General features: G+C 57.3%; 1 protein-coding gene across 5 annotated transcripts in view; it reads right to left on the reverse strand.

Moving 5' to 3' along the window:
- Positions 1-19860, reverse strand: part of PNPLA7 (patatin like domain 7, lysophospholipase) — a 95178-nt gene that overhangs the window by 11785 nt on the left and 63533 nt on the right. For 4 of the 5 annotated variants that reach the window (XR_008668308.2, XM_055350261.2, XM_063696910.1 and 1 more), the window contains 5 exons: positions 12969-13118; positions 8909-8972; positions 8261-8429; positions 7000-7182; positions 5975-6093 (listed from right to left, as the gene is read on the reverse strand). Coding sequence is in view for 4 of the 5 variants with exons in the window: in XM_055350261.2 (XP_055206236.2) it covers positions 5975-6093; positions 7000-7182; positions 8261-8429; positions 8909-8972; positions 12969-13118 (685 nt within the window). In the remaining variant the exon portion in view is untranslated. Of the gene's footprint in view, positions 1-5974; positions 6094-6999; positions 7300-8260; positions 8430-8908; positions 8973-12968; positions 13119-19860 lie in introns of all 5 variants that reach the window. The other variant, XM_063696909.1, reaches the window with a different exon arrangement.

Below are 19860 nucleotides of genomic sequence, written 5' to 3' on the forward strand. Positions count from 1 at the left end.
TGTCACTAAGGATAGAGAAACACACCAGTGGAACCCAGCAAGGTCCAGGTGGGCTCACACCTGCAGGGCCACTGGATCTGACGGAGGCCTCAGCCTCACACCTGCAGGGCCACTGGATCTGACGGAGGCCTCAGCCTCACACCTGCAGGGCCACTGGATCTGACAGGGGCCTCAGCAGTTCAGGAGGGAGGGAAGGTGTACTCATCCGTTTTCATTCTGCTCTGAAGAAATTCCTGAGACTGGGTTATTTATAAAGAAAATGAGATGGAGGCTGGGTACGGTGGCTCAGCAGGATTACCCAGCACTTGAGCCACTGTACCCAGCCTAAACCTCATTTTCTTTATAAATTACAAGCCTGTAATCCCAGCACTTTGGGAGGCCGAGGTGGGCGGATCACTTGAGGTCAGGAGATCAAGACCAGCCTGGCCAACATGGTGAAACCCCGTCTCTACTAAAAATGCAAAAATGAGCTGGGTGTGCTGGTAGGTGCCTGTAATCCCAGCTACTCGGGAGGCTGAGGCAGGAGAATCACTTGAACCTGGGAGGCGGAGGTTGCAGTGAGCCGAGATTGCACCGTTGCACTCCAGCCTGAGTGACAGAACGAGACTCCGTCTCAAAAAAAAAAAAAAGAAAAAAAAAGATTTAGGCCAGGCAAGGTGGCTCATGCCTGTAATTCCAGCACTTTGGGAGGCTGAGGCGGGCAGATCACGAGGTCAGGAGTTTGAGACCAGCCTGACCAACGTGGTGAAACCCGGTCTCTACTAAAAATACAAAAATTAGCCGCATGTGGTGCCACATGCCTATAATCCTAGCTACTCAGGAGGCTGAGGCAGGAGAATTGCTTGAACTCAGAAGGTGGAGGTTGCAGTGAGCCGAGATTGCACCACTGCACTCCAGCCTGGGCGACAGAGCAAGACTCCGTCTCAAAAAAAAAAAAAAATGGTTTAATGGACTCACAGTTCCACGTGGCTGGGGAGGCCTCACAATCATGGTGGAAGGTGAAGGAGGAGCAGAGGCACATCTTACATGGTGGCAGGCAAGGGCACATGTGCAGGGGAGCTGCCCTTTGTAAAACCATCAGATCCCATTAGACTATCACGAGAAGAGTACGGGAAAGACCTGCCCCCATGATTCAATTACCTCCCACCAGGTCCCTCCCACAACACATGGGGATTATGGGAGTTATAATTCAAGGTGAGATTTGGGTGGGGACATGACCAAACCATATCATTCAGAGCAACCAGACACCACATGGGAAAAGTGAACTCCCACCTCACACCAGTCATGAAAATCAATTTGAGGTGGCTCACAGACTTCAGCATACAGGATAGAATAGAAAATCTTCTAGAAGATGAAGAGTACCTCTGTGACCTTGGGATAGGCTGAAGCTCTCAGAACACTGGAATTAATAACCATAAAAAAACTGGAAAATCACACTTCAAAATTTTAAATGGTTCATCCAAAGATGCCATTAAGAAAATGAGAAGAAAAGCCAAGACTGAGGACAATATCAGTAATAAATGTATCTACAAAAGACTCGTGTTCAGAATAAAGAACTCCTTCGATACAATAGTAAAAGACAAGAACCTATTACAAAAGGAATAAAGAACTTAAATGGATACTCCACAAAAGAAGACACACAAATGGCCAGCAAGCTCATGAACAGGTGTTCTACGTCATCAGTCATTGGAGGGATGCAAATTAGAATCACAGTGAGACACCACTGCAGACCATCAGAATGGGCAAAATTTAAAATACTGCCATTACCAAGGGTCGGTGGGGATGTGGGTCACTCGAACTCTCAGACATTGCTGGTGGGAGTGTAAAACAATACAACTGCCCCACGACCGGGCACTTACACTCCTAGGCATTTGCCCAAGAGGAAAGGAAATGTGTCCACAGAAGGATTTGAACAAGAGTTGGGGCTGGGTGCAGTGGCTCACACCTGTAATCCTGGCACTTTGTGAAGCTGAGGTGGGTGGATCACTTGAGGTTAGGAGTTCAAGACCAGCCTGGCCCACATGGCGAAACCCCGTCTCTACTAAAAATACAAAAATTAGCTGGGTGTGGTGGCGGGTGCCTGTAACCCCAGCTACTGGGGAGGCTGAGGTAGGAGAATCACTTGAATCCAGGAGGCGGAGGTTGCAGTGAGCTGAGCACTCCAGCCTGGGCGACAAAGCGAGACCCTGTCTCAAAACAAACAAACAAAAGAATTGGTGATAACAGCTTAGTTTGTAATAACCAAAACCAGAAAACCAACCAACTGTGCATCGACAGGAAGGCGGATAAGCAAAGAGCGGGGAGGGCACCATGGAAGCCGGCCCGGCACTGCCACTGCTGAGAGTCAGGAGTGCAGACAAATCTCAGGCATGTTATGTCACGTGATCAACGCCAGACACCAACAGGTGCGTCGTGGAAAATCTGAGCAAGCAAGGAGGGCACAAGGAAGGCGACGAGCGTTCTCAGGAGCGCGAGGCAGCCCCGGAGGGACACCGGAGTGCCGTGGGGAAACGCACTCGGACCTCAGAGATATTTTAGCAGAAAAGATCAACTGCAAGATACATTTGAGAAAAATCTTCCAGAAAGTGGAACAGAAGGACAGAGATGAAGAATAGGGGAGAGAAAAGACTAAAAATTAGAAGATCCATCTAAGATGCCCCAAATCTGACCATCAGAAGCTCCAGGAAGGCTGGGCGCAGTGGCTCACGCCTGTAATCCCAGCACTTTGGGAGGCCAAGGCAGGCGGATCACGACGTCAGGAGATCGAGCCCATCCTGGTTAACACAGTGAAACCCCGTCTCTACTAAAAATACAAAAAAAAAAAAAAAATTAGCTGGGCGTGGTGGGGGCGCCTGTAGTCCCAGCTACTTGGGAGGCTGAGGCAGGAGAATGGCGTGAACCTGGGAGGCGGAGCTTGCAGGGAGCCGAGATCGCTCACTGCGACAGAACGAGACTCTGCCTCAAAAAAAAAAAGAAGCTCCAGGAAGAGAGAACACAGATAAGAGGGAGATAAACATTTTCATTTAGAAAAATTAAAAATTTCCCAGAGTTCAAGTCTGTGAGTTTCCAAATTTGAAAGGGTCCACTGGGAATCCAGTGTCAGTGGATGCAAAAAGAGCCACATGAAGGCCCATCATGCACTTTCAGAATACCAAGAATGCAGAGTCTCAGGCCAGGCACAGTGGCCCACGCCTGTAATCCCAGCATTCTGGGAGGCTGAGTGGGGAGGATTGCTTGAAGCTGGGAGTTGAGGCTATAGTGAGCTTATGATTGCCACTGCACGCCAGCCTGGGCAACAAAGCAAGACCTTGTTTTGTTTTTTGTTTTTGTTTTGAGATGGAGTCTTGCTCTGTCTCCCAGGCTGGAGTGCAGTGGCGCGATCTCCGCTCACTGCAAGCTCCACCCCCCAGGTTCACGCCATTCTCCTGCCTCAGCCTCCCAAGTAGCTGGGACTACAGGCGCCCGCCACCACGCCTGGCTAATTTTTTGTATTTTTAGTAGAGATGGGGTTTCACCATGTTAGCCAGGCTGGTCTCAAACTCCTGACCTTGTGATCTGCCCGCCTTGGCCTCCCAAAGTGCTGGGATTACAGGCGTGAGCCACTGCGCCCGGCTGAGACCCTGTTTTTTTTTTAAAAAAAGAATCTCCTACGAGGTTCCAGAAGAAAAAAACAGGCCCTGTGAATAAAAATAGCATTAAATTTCTCAACAGCAATACAAAAAACTAAAAAGACAATGGAACCATGCCTTAAAATTCTCAGGGAAATTTATTTCCATCTAGAATTCTATACCCAGCCAAACTATCACTGAAGTATGGGAATAGAATGAGGACACTTGCTGATATGCATGGTCTTCAAATGTTTACTTCCCCATGCGTCTTCTCCTAGGGATTTCTAGAACATATATCCACCAAAATGAGGAATAAACCAATAAAGAAGACATGAAATTACAGGAAATGGAATTGAACACAGGAGAGAAACAAAGGCAGTTTCCAGGGTGGTGGTGAAAGAAAATTCCAGGCCAACATCTCAGCAGCATGTTAGAAAACAACCAGTAGAGATACGAGGAGGCTAGAGGGCTTTCGGGAGGACGACTCCTGAAAACTAAACAGAGATGAGTGGTATGTCCGAACATACCGAGAGGAGGTTAATGCCTGCCTCAGTGTCTTCAGGTAAATTAAGGATACCCAGAAAACTGAACAAATGTGACAATTATTAACTCCAAGGAAGGAACTTCAATCATAGGATAGGATAGGATGTGACTTACTTCTGAGTGACACCCACAGTGCCATAACAACACAGACAGTGAGTGCTGGCTAACTAGTGATGGGACCACACTGGGATTCTGAGTGGAAAGGAGGGAGACAGATGCATAGATGAGTGATTAATCAATAGTTAGATAGACTCTGATTGCAGGTGTTGAAGGGGGTTAAGAAGTCAACAATCTAAAACTAAAAAAAAACCCAAAAACTTAGTAGAATAGGAATATGATTTAGAAATACAGACAAGCAGACAGCCCAAAACACCAGACATGGTTATTTCTGGGATAACTCTGGACGTGGTGCTGGAGGGAGGGCAAAGGACTGCAGTTACGTGCCTTACAGAACCGTATGGCTTCTAAGTATTACCTTGATCAAAGCTACTTTCTCATTAAAAATGCTGCTGATGTGGCCTGGGCTCAACTGCTCCAAGTCCCTGCACTGTCCCAGACCCACAGAAAGAGACTTGGGTCCTGTCCCCAGCCTGGCAACCTCAGGCAAGCCATTGAACTGCTGTAGGCCAACTTCTGCAGCTTTCAAGAGAAAATGTGGCACAAGACAAGGTGGAAAGTCCCTTAGACAGAAGGATGCAGTGGGCACCTCATCACCTAGAACAGCTCCAGGCTGACAGGGCCCTGCCCTGGGGCCAGCAGAAGCATCCTCGAGGCCCTGGGGCTACCTCCGAGCTTTTCCCTGGGTAGCAGTGCTGGCACTCCGTGGGAGATGGGAGGGGCTGCCGGAGAGGCCCCACCCCAGCAGGCAGCCCTGGCCTGGACCCCCGCCCAGGCACCCCTCGACGTCCTCCCTTCCTTTGGGGGCAGCGGTAGGAGGCTCCACCCTGACCCTTACGCACCTGGCTCAGCAGAGGGGCACATGCCTGTCCCACCCTCCTCGTGGCTCCCGGGCTCCATCTCTGTTCCAAGTGTATTTATTCAAGTTCAGGAGAAGGTGGTGTCTGATGACAAGGCAGGGGAGGAGGTATCTGGGTTTAAAGTCCCTGAAGGACTCAGTTTGGGCAAAGCAGATCATTCTTTATGAAGTATTGGAGTGAAGGAAACTCACCAGATGCCGGGAAAGACCGGCTAAGGAAAGAGCAGAGGTTTCAGAGGAGGAGGTGCAAAGGGCCAACAAGCAACCGCTTCTTTTTTTTTTGAGACAGAGTCTCGCTCTGTCGCCAGGCTGGAGTGCAGTGGTACGATCTTGGCTCACCACAACCTCTGCCTCCCGCATTCAAGCAATTCTCCTGCCTCAGCCTCCAAGCAGCTGGGACTACAGGTGCGTGCCACCACGCCTAATTTTTCTATTTTTAGTAGAGACTGGGTTTCGCCACGTTGGCCAGGATGGTCTCAATCTCTTGACCTCGTGATCTGCCCACCTCGGCCTCCCAAAGTGCTAGGATTACAGGCGTGACCCACGCGCCCGGCCCAAGCAACCACTTCTAAGCAAAGACAGTCAAAACGAGATATGTCTTCTGCTAAACTGGCCCTAATAAAACCAGGGCCACTTTGGGTGTCAGTGGGCACACCGCATGTGCCAGGGTCTGCAGGACCTGCTCAGAGGATAGGCCGGGGTGGAGGCTGGGTCTGGACAGGCGGCCTGAGGGTCTCGTCTGCGGGTGACACCCCCCGCCCCCCGCACCCAGCACCTCCCAGCACCCAAGGGGGCGACTGTCACCACACACACCAGTGAGGAGTGTGTAGGAAGCGGGGGGACTCACCTTGCTCCCCCTCCCCCAAGCACCAGGGCAATGGCGTTGCCCGTCAGCACCCTTGCCAGGCGGGAGAAGTCTGAGTGTCGGTCCGGGGGCCGCTGGAAGACACGCTTGTACATCTCCACCTGGGGGAGGAGCCGTCAGGCAGGGCTGGTGCAGGGCCCCACCCTCGGCCGAGACCTCGCATCCTGGCTTGACTGGGGGGAGTTTCCTCCACTTCTGACTCAAACTGACCCCAAATCCTCTCCAGCATGCAGCAGGCCCTGCCTGATACGACTGGTCAGCACCTCAGTGCCCAGACCGGGCCCCAGAGACAGCTCAGCTACTGGGGGGAGGACACTGGCAGAGGGTACGTGGGCAAAAGAGTGGGCCCGGGTGGGGGGCCAGAGAGTGGGCCCGGGTGGGGGGCCAGAGAGCATCCTCAGAGCTGTCCCCACTGGGGTCCCCCTATCCTGCAGCAGATGGTACCTTCAGGGCGTGGGTTTCTGGACAGAGCTGTGGGCTGGGGGCCGTGAGCACGAGCAGCCTCTCCACACCCCTCACCCTCAGGCCCCAGGGCTGCCTGAGGACACTGGAATTAAAAGTCTCAGGGCCTTCTGCCCAAAGGAGGGAGCAGCGCTGGCCGGAGGACACCCTCACCAGCTGGATGTGGGGGCCTCAGCCTCAGCCCTGAGCAGCCCTGACATAAGGCCCATCCCCCAGGGTTCACTGAGCCCCCCTGATGTCAGGCCCATCCCCAGGGTTTGCTGAGCCCCCTGATTCAGGCCCATCCCCAGGGTTCGCTGAGCCCCCAGCCTGATGGCCGCCCTGTGCCTGCCCCCACCGCACCAGCTGCTTCCTAGCCGTGGCCACCAGAGGCCCAAAGGGCAAGATGAAGGAGACGTGAGGCAGGGTCACGTTCACAAGCAAACAGGAAGGGCCCAGGGAGCGCAGGTGTCAGGGAATCAGGTGGGGAATGTGAAGAATGCTTCGAACGTTCGAGGAAATGAACCACGGAGCCACGGGCAGGCAGCCTCCTCTCCCCGCCTCACCAGCTGGGGCAGGCTCCTCCTGGAGAAGACGCGGCGTGGGCAGCAGAGGTGCAGGTGGCCGGAGCACCAGCTCCGCATGTTGAGCCACTCCACGGTGCGGGCTGGTGCCGGGCCCTCCTCCCTGTGCAGCAGGATCAGCTGCTTCTGGGCACGCACAGCTGTGCTCTCCAGCATCCGCTCCAGCTGAAAGGCAGAGCCCACGTGTCTGCCAGCCGGGTGAGCCTGGGACTCGGGACAGGACGGAGCTGAAGGCCAGCACAGAGGGTCTGAGGGCAGGACCCCGGGAGCAGCTCCTGGGTTCTGCAAAGCAACTTGGCTGTGGCCTGGTCTGTCTTGGCGCTGCCGAAGCTCTGACGGCAGGGGTCCATCCGTCCACTGTGTGCTGGGCAAGGTCAGCACGGCAGGAGGGGGACGCCTCCTCTTTCTGTTTCTCTAACACTGCCTCATAAACACACACAGCAACCTTTCCAAATGAGGTATTTTGCAAACAAACTCTCACAAGGGAGCATCACTAGCTGCAGAACAGGAACATACATCAGAGAGGAGGAATTTTTAGCTGCCCCAGGATTAGCCCAGGCAGGCTTGTGATGAGAACAGAGCAGGGAGCAGAGGAGGGAGACGGGAAATGCGAACTGAAGGCAGGAAGCTGGAGAACACGAACAGGACTGGGTGGCCGTGAGCCCGAGGCCTCGCCTACAGCAATGGCCAGGTGGAAGGTCCACAAGCAATCAGGTCAGTGATCTGCTGCCATCTGGGAACCTGCAGACACAGCCTGGGGCCAGCGTCCCGAAGGTGCCTGCAGAAGGCTGTTCCTGTTGGCTGAGGATGCAGAGGCAGAGGGTAAGGCATTCACAAGAGGAAAACTAAGCAGCCAGAGAAAGCAGTGAGGGGAACAGGAACGACGCCGACACCTAAGTGCTGTGGAGAAAAGCAAACTTCAGACGACACAAAATAGGGCACCGTTTACGTAAAAGGTTAGTCCTGGAAAGGGCTTCCCGCACCTGCTGTAAAAGTGCGAAAGGCGGCCGGAAGCTGCGGCTTCATAAGAGGCCACGTGGGGCACCTGCCCTGCTCCGTGCTAGAACCCCTGGAGGTCAATACAGCACCATGTTTTTAAAACATGGGTAGCAGGTATCTGAGTGTTGGCTCTTATCATCTGTCTTTTTCTGAGTTTGTGCAGTATTTTACTCAAAGGAAAAGAGAAACAGGAGGTTCTGAAGAGAGGGCTCTCCCCAGCTCCACCGGCCCTCCCTGTGCTCACCTCGCCCACTGTGGGCTCCTGGTCACCCAGGCCCACGATGAGGATGCAGTCGGCCTGGCGCACGCAGCGCTGGGTCCAGGGTGTGAGCGTGCCATCTGCCTGGTAGAGCACGATCCTGTGGGTGTCCTCCTGCTGCCCCAGCCAGCTGGACAGCCGGTACTCGTGAACACTGCAGGATGCAGAGGGAGTACCTCACTACTCCGCAGGGGCCTGGCACTCTTAGCACATGTCCCCGGGGGAAAGAGGCAGCAGAGGCCAGCACCAGCCGCTGCCCCTTCCCCTCCCTGCCCAGCACTTCCTGCCATCGCTAGTTCGCAGTGAGTTATTCAGGGCCTAGGCAGTCACGCAGAGGCTGCAGTTAAGCCCAGAGGCTGAGGCTGGTTGAAGGGCAGGCTGGGGAGAGTGAGACCCAGGGCTGCTCAGGCGGGAAGCGGGGGCTGGGGTCCCCTGGGAGGCCTGACAGTGCCCAGCAGGTCAGCGCTGCCCAGTATATCCAGTGAAGGGAGTCACGTCATCAGCCCTCACACCACAGTGTGCTGGACGAGGAGCACGCTGCAGTGCAGATGCTGGATGTGGACACAGTGAGGACACATCTCAGGGCTGCGTTGGGCCAGCTGGGAGGAAGGAGTCGGGGCTGGCGGCACGCACCTGTCCAGGGCAGCGGAGCCGAGGCGCCGTTTTATGTTGTCACTGGTCAGCAGCAGGGTCGGGCCTGAAAACATCAAACACCACCCGTAACGGAGCCTGCCCGGGCAGCCCACCTCCAACGCCAGCCAGGCACTGACGCCAGCAAGGGCACCAACACCCAGCCAGGCACCGACGCCCAGCCAGGCACCGACGCCCAGCAAGGCACCGACACCCAGCCAGGCACCGACGCCCAGCCAGGCACCGACGCCCAGCCAGGCACCGACGCCGCGCCAGGCACCGACGCCGAGCCAGGCACCGACGCCGACAAGGGCACCGACACCCAGCAACGCACCGACGCCGAGCCAGGCACCGACACCCAGCCAGGCACCGACGCCGAGCCAGGCACCGACGCCCAGCCAGGCACCGACGCCCAGCAAGGCACCGACGCCCAGCCAGGCACCGACGCCCAGCAACGCACCGACGCCCAGCCAGGCACCGACGCCCAGCCAGGCACCGACGCCCAGCAAGACACCAAGCCAGGCACCGACGCCGACAAGGGCACCAACGCTGAGCCAGGCACCGATGCCCAGCCAGGCACCGACGCTGACAAGGGCACCGATGCCCAGCCAGGCACCGACGCCGACAAGGGCACCGACGCCCAGCCAGGCACCAAGGAGGAGGAAGGCAGTGAGAGTCCACTCCCTACCCCCAAGGCCTGCTCCCCTTGAGCACAACTGCCAAGCCTTGTTCACCTGCCAGTGGGGAAGGGCCTGTGACCTGATGCTACCTCCCCTCTGCCCTGAAGGAGGCCTTGGGTAGCCTCTCTGAGCCTCGGTCTCCTCCAGCACGAGCAGCAGTGGAATCTCTGTGTCCTGCCACGTGTGCAGGGCAGGGAAGGCTGTGCGATGGGAGATAACATAATTTCCAAAACCCAGATCATCGAGGTGCCAGACGCCAAGAGGCCAGGGTCCCCGGTGTTGACATGCCTGTTTGTATGCATCTTCCACATGGGCACGGCTGTCAGGGCCCTTCTCAACCAGGGGCGCCAGTGTCAGCCCTGGCATCACAGCCACCAGAGGCTCAGGGGAGAAGCTGAGATGAGGGGCTCAGCCTGAGGGGGTGCTGCTCGGCAGTGCCGGGTGGGAAAGGACCCAGAGCCCCATGTGTGGGAAGCAGGGAGGTCTAATTCTAATTAAAAGCTAGAGATCAGCCGGGCGCGGTGGCTCACGCCTGTAATCCCAGCACTTTGGGAGACCAAGGGATCACGAGGTCAGGAGATCGAGACCAGCCTGGCTAACACGGTGAAACTCCATCTCTACTAAAAATACAAAAATTAGCCGGGTGTGGTGGCGGGCGCCTGTAGTCCCAGCTACTTGGGAGGCTGAGGCAGGAGAATGGCATGAACTCGGGAGGCGGAGCTTGCAGTGAGCTGAGATCACGCCACTGCACTCCAGCCTGGACAACACAGCAAGACTCTGTCTCAGAAAAAAAAAAAAAAGCTAGAGATCAGATCAATGTGTCTCGTGCCTTGCCTTAACTGGCAACATTTGTTTCTTAGAGGCACACAAAATCAGGGCCCCTCTTACAACTGAACTAGAATGCCCCCTGGGCTCAAGAGACAGCTCTGAGCTGAAAATCCAGCCCAATGCTGGTGCGATGTGCAGCAGCTGAAACCTGCTCGCTGCTGTGGGACTGCAGCCTGGTGCAGCCTCACTGGAAGTCGGCTTGGTGGTTTCTTCTACAACTAAACATACTCTGACCACAGGATACGGCAATCATGCTCCTTGGTGTTTACCCAAAGGAATTGAAAACCTCTGTCCACACAGAAGCACGCACACAGGTGTTTACAGCAGCTTCACTCATAATTGCCAAATCCTGGAAGCAGCCAAATGCCCTCCAGTAGATGAACAGATCAACTGTGGTGCGTCCAGGCAGCGGACGATGACTCAGCACCAAAAAGAACTGAGCTCCAGGCCAGGAAAAGGCCAGGAGGAACTTTGCGTGCACGTGACTGAGTGGGAGAAGGCCGTCTGCAGAGGCTACACCGTGTGGTTCCATTTCTATCACTTTCTCAGAATGACAAAATTATAGAGATCGAGAACAGATCCAGGGCTGCCGGCAAGCTGGGGTGCTGGGTGACAACATGGCAGCCACCTGCAGGGTCTCCTCTGTGACAGAGTGGCCCCGTGTGGTGCAGGTCACAGAAACGGCACCCACGCCACACCACACCATACACACCCAGGAGGGCACGGACGGGCTGCTGGGGCCCAAGGGGTCTACAGATGGTGTACACGCCAACGTCCCGGCCTCGATGTTACCCCCTAAGGCGCTGCCTATGAAGGAGCCCTGGTGAAGGGCACATGGGGTCTCTCTACTATTCCACAATTTCTCCGATCCTATAATTATTTCAAAATAAAGTGGGTTTTTTGTTTGTTTTTGTTTTGACACGGAGTCTTACTCTTTGTTGCCCAGGCTGGAGTGCAGTGGCACCATCTCAGCTCACTGCAACCTCAACTTCCTGGGGTCAAGCGATTCTCCTGCCTCAGCCTCCCTGGTAGCTGGGACTACAGGAGCCTGCCAACAAGCCTGGCTAATTTTTGTGTTTTTAGTGAGACAGGGTTTCAACATATTGGCTAGGCCGGTCTCAAACTCCTGACCTCAAGTGATCCTCCCACCTCAGCCTCCCCAAGTGCTGGGATTACAGGCGTGAGCCACCACGCCTGGCTTAAAAAGTGTTTTTTAAAGGGAACTAGTTTATATGAAGCAGGACAGCTCCACCGCACAACTCGAAGATGTTTTTGGGCGCACTTGGAATACTCTGACTGATGTCACTGGAAATGAGTAAGATTTTCTGCATGTACTGGGAATATGTGTCATGTAACGACGGTCAAGGCCATCAGACAAGGCATTCCATGCTTTATGTGTTTTAAAATTTTGTTTTGAGAGTAACTTTCATTTATTTATTTTTGAGATAGAGTCTTGCTCTGTCACCCACGCTGGAGTGCAGTGGTGCAATCTAGGCTCACCGCAACCTCTACCTCCCGGGTTCAAGCGATTCTCCTGCCTCAGCCTCCCACATAGCTGGGATTACAGGCATTTCCACCACCATGCCCAGCTAATTTTTGTATTTTTAGTAGAGACAGGTTTCACCATGTCGGCCAGGCTTGTCTAGAACTCCTGACATCAAGTGATCCGCCTGCCTCGGCCTCCCAAAGTGCTGGGATTACAGGCATGAGCCACCGCACATGGCTGAGAATAACTTTTAAGTATTCAATGTTTATAGTAGCATCCTTCTATATTATAAATTTTTTGAATGTATTGTTTTCTATTACCAAATGTCTGTATCAGGAGGGAGCATTTTCACATGGTTCTGAAATACTCTTGTCACAATATATTGTTTGATAATAATTATACAAAATTCATTGCATTTATTATTATTATTATTTGAGACAGAATCTTGCTCTGTCGCCCAGGCTGGAGTGCAATCGTGTGTGATCTCGGCTCACTGCAACCTCTATCTCCCGGGTTCAAGCGATTCTCCTGACTCAGCCTCCCTCGTAGCTGGGATTACAGACGCGCACCACCACGCCCAGCTAATTTTTGTATTTCTAGTAGAGATGGGGTTTTACCATGTTGGCCAGGCTGGTCTTGAACTCCTGACCTCGGCCTCCCAAAGTGCTGGGATTACAGGCATGAGCCACCGCGCCCGACCACATTCATTATTATTGCATTATTTTGCCAAGACAACACTGAAATTTTTAGTATAACCTTAAACCCACAGAAAACTGACTTCCTGTCTATCATCATGGTCCCTATCATCACATGAAAACTTGTAAATAAAATGTTGCAAAGAATATAGAATAACTTAGAATTTTGAGAGTTCTCAGGAAATTCAATTCCTTGTCCTTGAATCCCCAAATTTAACAGCTGCCAGCAATTTGGAAACACTATTGAACACTGACCCCACCTGAGCCCTGGCCACCCACCGCCGCGTCCCCTCGAAGACAGAGGGCAGCTGGCAGGCGCCCTCCACCAGGCCCAGAACCCAAGGATGGCTGGAGGCTGGGAGGCCCAGGCTTACCGATGGCGCTGAGGGCGTGCTCCAGCTCCAGGGCGAAGGCGGTGAGGGGCACTTCCTCTGACACGGGCATCACTGCCACCGTGGACAGGTTGACAGCCGGGTTCCCCGAGTCCCACTTGCTGCCCTCTGTGGGGAGCCCAAGCTGGTGGCCTGTGGAGCAAAGGACCCACGTCAGCTGGGACAGCCCACACGCTCACAGATGCCTCCAGACGCCCTGGGGCCCCCCGAGGCTGCACAGGAGCAACGCAGCAGCACCAGAGGCTGCCTGGCCCTCCCACCTCCCCAGTCCTGAGGCTGCCTGGCCCTCCCACCTCCCCAGTCCTGAGGCTGCCTGGCCCTCCCTCCTCCCCAGTCCTGAGGCTGCCCGGCCCTCACACCTCCCCAGTCCTGAGGCTGCCCGGCCCTCACACCTCCCCAGTCCTGAGGCTGCCCGGCCCTCCCTCCTCCCCAGTCCAGAGGCTGCCCGGCCCTCCCGCCTCCCCAGTCCTGAGGCTGCCCGGCCCTCCCGCCTCCCCAGTCCTGAGGCTGCCCGGCCCTCCCGCCTCCCCAGTCCTGAGGCTGCCCGGCCCTCCCGCCTCCCCAGTCCTGAGGCTGCCCGGCCCTCCCGCCTCCCCAGTCCAGAGGCTGCCCGGCCCTCCCTCCTCCCCAGTCCAGAGGCTGCCCGGCCCTCCCTCCTCCCCAGTCCAGAGGCTGCCCGGCCCTCCCGCCTCCCCAGTCCTGAGGCTGCCCGGCCCTCCCGCCTCCCCAGTCCAGAGGCTGCCCGGCCCTCCCTCCTCCCCAGTCCAGAGGCTGCCCGGCCCTCCCTCCTCCCCAGTCCAGAGGCTGCCCGGCCCTCCCTCCTCCCCAGTCCAGAGGCTGCCCGGCCCTCCCACCTCCCCAGTCCTGAGGCTGCCCGGCCCTCCCGCCTCCCCAGTCCTGAGGCTGCCCGGCCCTCCCGCCTCCCCAGTCCTGAGGCTGCCCGGCCCTCCCGCCTCCCCAGTCCTGAGGCTGCCCGGCCCTCCCGCCTCCCCAGTCCTGAGGCTGCCTGGCCCTCACGCCTCCCCAGTCCTGAGGCTGCCTGGCCCTCCCGCCTCCCCAGTCCTGAGGCTGCCTGGCCCTCCCGCCTCCCCAGTCCTGAGGCTGCCTGGCCCTCCCGCCTCCCCAGTCCTGAGGCTGCCTGGCCCTCCCGCCTCCCCAGTCCTGAGGCTGCCTGGACCTCATGCCTCCCCCAACCCTCAGAGGCTACCTGGGCCTCACGCTGTCCCCAGCCATGTGGCTGCCTAGGCCTCACGCCTTCTCCAGGCCGGAGGCTGTCTTGGTCTCACGCCTTCCCCAGCTCTTCCTGATGAGCTGCCAGTCCACACCTGCAAGTGTCCCCAGGCCCCACACAGCAGGTCTAACCAACACTGGTCCAGGCCCAGGCCCAGGGAGTGGATTCGTCCTGACCCACCAAAGACAGTGATTCAGGGAGCGACTGAAAGGAATGTGAGGCTCAGAGTAAACCAGACAAACGCTCCAGGTAAGGCCTCATTGGAGTAAACTAGACCAACTCTCCAGGTGAGAGGCCTCATCGGAGTAAACCAGACACACTCTCCAGGTGAGGCCTCATCGGAGTAAACCACACATACTCTCCAGGTGAGGCCTTATCCTCTGAACCAACCTTCGCAGGGCTTTCCACCACTCACTCCAGGAACAGTAAACAACACACGGGCTAGACATCAACAGGCCCGTTTCTCTTGTCTGTCATCTGCAAGGGATTCCAGAAACCAAGGAAGCACAGCGCAGCCCTGGGAAGCCTGGGCCGAGCCCTGGAAAGCCTGGGCCGGGCCCTGGAGACCCCGGAGACGCGAGTGAGGGTGTCAAGGCAGACCAGGCTTTCCTCTCCCTGAGACTGGAGCCTCCAGGGCCCACCAAGGGGCCCACCCAGACAGGCAGGACCCTCTCCCTGGCCCCCATGTGGGCTGAGGGGCCCCTCGGCCAGCACAGTGGCAAGGACATGGACCAGGGGGTCTGGGACTTGAGAGTCCCCCAGAGGGTCCCAGGCCCTCTTTACTAGATGCCGTCTGGCGAGTGGCATCTCTGCTTCCACAGAAGAGGTTGAGGGGACGGCCTCACTGCTCCTGAGGCCACCGTGCCACCAGCCACTCTCCTGCCCACGAGGGTCTCCTGCATCTAGGTGCCGTGGATGCTGCTCCTCTGCAGTCCCCGTGGCCCAGCCCTCCCACGGGCTGTCCCCTGGCCTATGTCTCCAGTCCCCAGTGAGGTGGCTTCCAAAATCCACCAGACACGCAGGTCCTGATTGGCCAAGGTCAGAGTAAGGGGACGCGGCATGGTCAGGGAAGAGGCCAGGAGAGCAAGCCTGGGGACACAGAACCAAGTGAGGGCTTAAGGGCCACTCCCTGCAGACGGCGGCCAGCGGACACCTGCAAGATCCTGGGACGCACACGGCGCCGTGGCAGCACTGCGGGTAAGAGCCTGTGAACGGGGAACATGGCTCGGAGAACCAGCGCACAGCCGGCAATCATGTGCTCACAGGAAAATAGCTGATGACGTGCCGCTGAGCAGGAAAGCTGCAGAGTGGTTTATAAATGTGATTCCATTATTAAATAAATACTCAAGGCCTCCCAAAAGAAAAACACCTGTACCTGTATGCAGGCAGAAACAGATAAATGATGCTGCCCATCCCACATCCCGAATGAGTGTCCAAGACTCACACAGCCCCAGATCCTCCCTCGGACTTGGCCCCCACCTCTGGCCCCAGGCTCCTACCCGACCCACCAACGCTCAGTCCCCGCCCTCAGTCCAACTCAGCACCAGGAGCCCTGGGCCTCCACCGCCCAGCCTTGTGGTGGCTTCAGCCGCCTGCTTGAGAGGAGGCTCTGTGCACAGTGGCCAGAGCTGGTCTTCAACGCCCAAGTCTGCCCGGAGCCTTTTTTGCTCAAAGCCCCCGGTGCCCCTCCCCACTCAGAACAAGCCAGAGTCTGCAGCCTCAGCCCATCTGCGGTCCCTGAGAGCTGCTGGTGACCCCCACACCACACAGCTCTCTTCCTGGCCCCAAGGGTCCTGACCTCCTCAGGGAGCGCTGCCCCACCACCTGCATGCCCCTGCCCCTCCCCCCCCCTTCTGAGCCATCTCTTTTGCCTTCTTGGTCTAATTTCATCCCTGACCCAACTCGACTGCAGCTCTAGGAGAAGGTTCTTTCCTGACTGGCTTCCTGAGCACGGTGCCAGCTTCCGACAGGGCCCAGTGCTTGGTTGGCCCCAGCAGGTAAGCCAGGGATGGAGGGTTGCGTGCTGCGCACCGGCTGCCAAGGGCTCAGTGTCCTGTGCCCATCTCTGCCTGGAGGTTGCAAAGCCCAGCTGCATCCCCAGCTGTTCACAGACCGCACCCAGCTTCTGCCAAGGGCTGTGACCAAGCAGCGCTGGAGACGTGCAGAGGCATCCACACCGGGCCCTGGTCCGGATAAGCGCTTGGAGCTGAGTGGCCCAAAGTGCAGGCCTGGAGTGCAGGGCTGGCCGAGTGTCGCCGTGGGGCTCATGGACCCCTGGAGGGGACCCCAGCCCTGGAGTAAATACCCAAACCAGCAGCCCCAGTAAAGGACCCTGCCTGACGCATGTGCAGCTGTGTCTGCGCAGGAAAAGAACCAGGGCGCTGGCGCCTCAGCACCACCTGAGCAGCTGTAAGAGGGAGGCGCCCACGTCTTCATCTCGTGCCTGGGGGCTCTTAGGTCTTTTTGCAGCCTACACAGCCTTTGTGATAAAACTCCACAATGACAGACAAGAAAAATGAAGCAAAATAAAACCCTCCACACATGTTCCTCCTGGCAGCCTCTGCTCCTCTGGGGGAACCAGCCACACCGGCACGGAACCGGCTGTGCCAGCCACAGAGCCTCCAGTCCTCCCCACCCCCAGCTGGCCCCCCGAGAGGCCGTCCCATCCAGCCTCCACCTGCCTGTCAAGGGCGTCTCAGGAGCCTGGGCCACCACCACAACCTGGCACGCCCTGCGAGGTGTCCCCAGCATCACCTTCACCGCACGCACTTCAGCCCCTCCCTGCAGCTGAGCCTCGGCCACACGGGAGGAGCGGGGGACTCGGGCCCAGATGATGCGTCTCCGCCTCTAGGCGCTGAGTGGAAGGCAGGTGGCTTCTATAATCGGGAGGAAATAACTCCCAGATAGCAAACAAACAATGCACACACACGCCGAAGTGCTGCTGAGCACAGAAAGACGGAGAACCGCCTCCTCATCCCGAGCTTCGGCCCGAACGCGGCTCTCCCGGTCTGATGTCTCGTCCCGAACTTCCCTTGCCATCTGATGTCTCGTCCCGAGCTTCGGCCCGAATGTGGCTCTCGCCGTCTGATGTCTCATCCCGAGCTTCGGCCCGAACGCGGCTCTCGCAGCCTGGTGTCTCGTCCCGAGCTTTACTCGCAGTCTGATGTCTCGTCCCCAGCTTCGGCCTGAACGCAGCTCTCGCGGTCTGATGTCTCGTCCCCAGCTTCGGCCCAAACGCGGCTCTCACCGTCTGATGTCTCGTCCCGAGCTTCGGCCTGAATGCGGCTCTCGCAGTCTGATGTCTCGTCCCGAGCTTCGGCCTGAACGCTGCTCTCGCGGTCTGATGTCTCGTCCCGAGCTTCGGCCCGAACGCGGCTCTCTGATGTAGATTTATTTTTATTTTTCCTGCAGCTTTTCCTTGGGAATCCCTTTCCTCTCGCCTCTCCAGGGACTGAGGTGTCAGAGTCCTCATTTGAGGCGGAATGGGGGAGGCCATTGCTAGTTCCATATGGCCTTAGCCTTGGGAAAAGGCACTGGTGAGGTTCTGGCTCTGGGCCAGAAGGGAGGTGGAGCAGACACAGGCCACCTGTCACCAGTCATGATCAGAGAGGGACAGAGCTCGAGGCGGCTCTCGCAAGACTCCAAAGGATGGAGAGGAAGGCAGGCTGGCCGGGGACCTCGGACTCATGGAGGAACCACCCGACTCAGGCCAAGAAAGAAGCAGAGTCTGCTTCCCAGCCACATGGCTGCCACAGACGGAGGGGTCTGTCTCTCCCTCCCCATGGGAGCTGCCTCCAGGGACACTGACTGGCACCAAGCAAGCACCAGCACACCTCCTTCCCAACTGTGTACCCCCTGTACCAGCCAGCATCCTCCCAACTGTCCACCACCTACAGCAGGAAACATCTTCACCAACTGTCCACCGCCCACACCAGCAGACATCCCCCCAACTGTGCACCCCCTGACCAGCAGACATGCCTCCCAACGGTGTACCCCCAACCAGCAGATATCCCCCCAACTGTGTACCCCCTGACCAGCAGACATGCCTCCCAACTGTGTACCCCCTAACCAGCAGACATCCCACCCAACTGTGCACCCTCTGACCAGCAGACATACCCCCACCTGTGCACCCCCTGACCAGCAGACATGCCTCCCAACTGTGTACCCCCTAACCAGCAGATATCCCAACTGTCTACTCACTGACCAGCAGACATCCCCCCAACTGTGCACCCCCTGACCAGCAGACATGCCTCCCAACTGTGTACCCCCTAACCAGCAGACATCCCAACTGTCTACTCACTGACCAGCAGACATCCCCCCAACTGTGCACCCCCTGACCAGCAGACATGCCTCCCAACTGTGTACCCCCTAACCAGCAGACATCCCAACTGTCTACTCGTTGACCAGCAGACATCCCCCCAACTGTGCACCCCCTGACCAGCACACATCCCTCCCAACTGTGTACCCCCTAACCAGCAGACATCCCACCCAACTGTGCACCCTCTGACCAGCAGACATACCCCCACCTGTGCACCCCCTGACCAGCAGACATCCCCCCAACTGTGCACCCCCTGACCAGCAGACATCCCTCCAACTGTGCACGCCCTGACCAGCAGACATCCCAACTGTGTACCCCCAACCAGCAGACATCCCCCTAACTGTGCATCCCGACCAGCAGACATCCCCCCAACTGTGCACCCCCTGACCAGCAGACATCCTCCCAACTGTGCACCCCCTGACCAGCAGACATCCTCCCAACTGTGCACCCCCTGACCAGCAGACATCCCGCCCATCTGTGCACCCCGACCAGCAGACATCCCTCCCAACTGTGTACCCCCTAACCAGCAGACATCCCTCCCAACTGTGCACCCCTGACCAGCAGACGTCTGTCCCAACTGTGCACCCCCTGACCAGCAGACATCCCTCCCAACTGTGTACCCTCTGACCAGCAGACATCCCAACTGTGCACCCCCTGACCAGCAGACATCCCCCCAACTGTGTACCCCAACCAGCAGACATCCCCCAAACTGTGTACCCCCAACCAGCAGACATCCCAACTGTGTACCCCCAACCAGCAGACATCCCCCCAACTGTGCACCCCGACCAGCAGACATCCCTCCCAACTGTGCACCCCCTGACCAGCAGACATCCCCCCACCTGTGCACCCCCTGACCAGCAGACATCCCTCCCAACTGTGCACCCCCGACCAGCAGACATCCCTCCCAACTGTGTACCTCCTAACCAGCAGACATCCTTCCCAACTGTGCACCCCTGACCAGCAGACATCCCTCCCAACTGTGCACCCCCGATCAGCAGACATCCCAACTGTCTACTCACTGACCAGCAGACATCCCTCCCAACGGTGTACCCCCTGACCAGCAGACATCCCTCCCAACTGTGCACCCCCTGACCTGCAGACATCCCTCCCAACTGTGTACCCCCTGACCAGCAGACATCCCCCCAACTGTGCACCCCCTGACCAGCAGACATCCCAACTGTGCACCCCCTGACCAGCAGACATCCCCCCAACTGCGCTCCCCCGACCAGCAGACATCCCAACTGCACACCCCCTGACCAGCAGACATCCCAACTGTGCACCCCATGACCAGCAGACATCCCTCCCAACTGTGCACCCCCTGACCA

The sequence above is a fragment of the Gorilla gorilla genome, chromosome 13 (assembly GCF_029281585.2).
Source record: "Gorilla gorilla gorilla isolate KB3781 chromosome 13, NHGRI_mGorGor1-v2.1_pri, whole genome shotgun sequence".
NCBI lineage: Eukaryota > Metazoa > Chordata > Mammalia > Primates > Hominidae > Gorilla > Gorilla gorilla.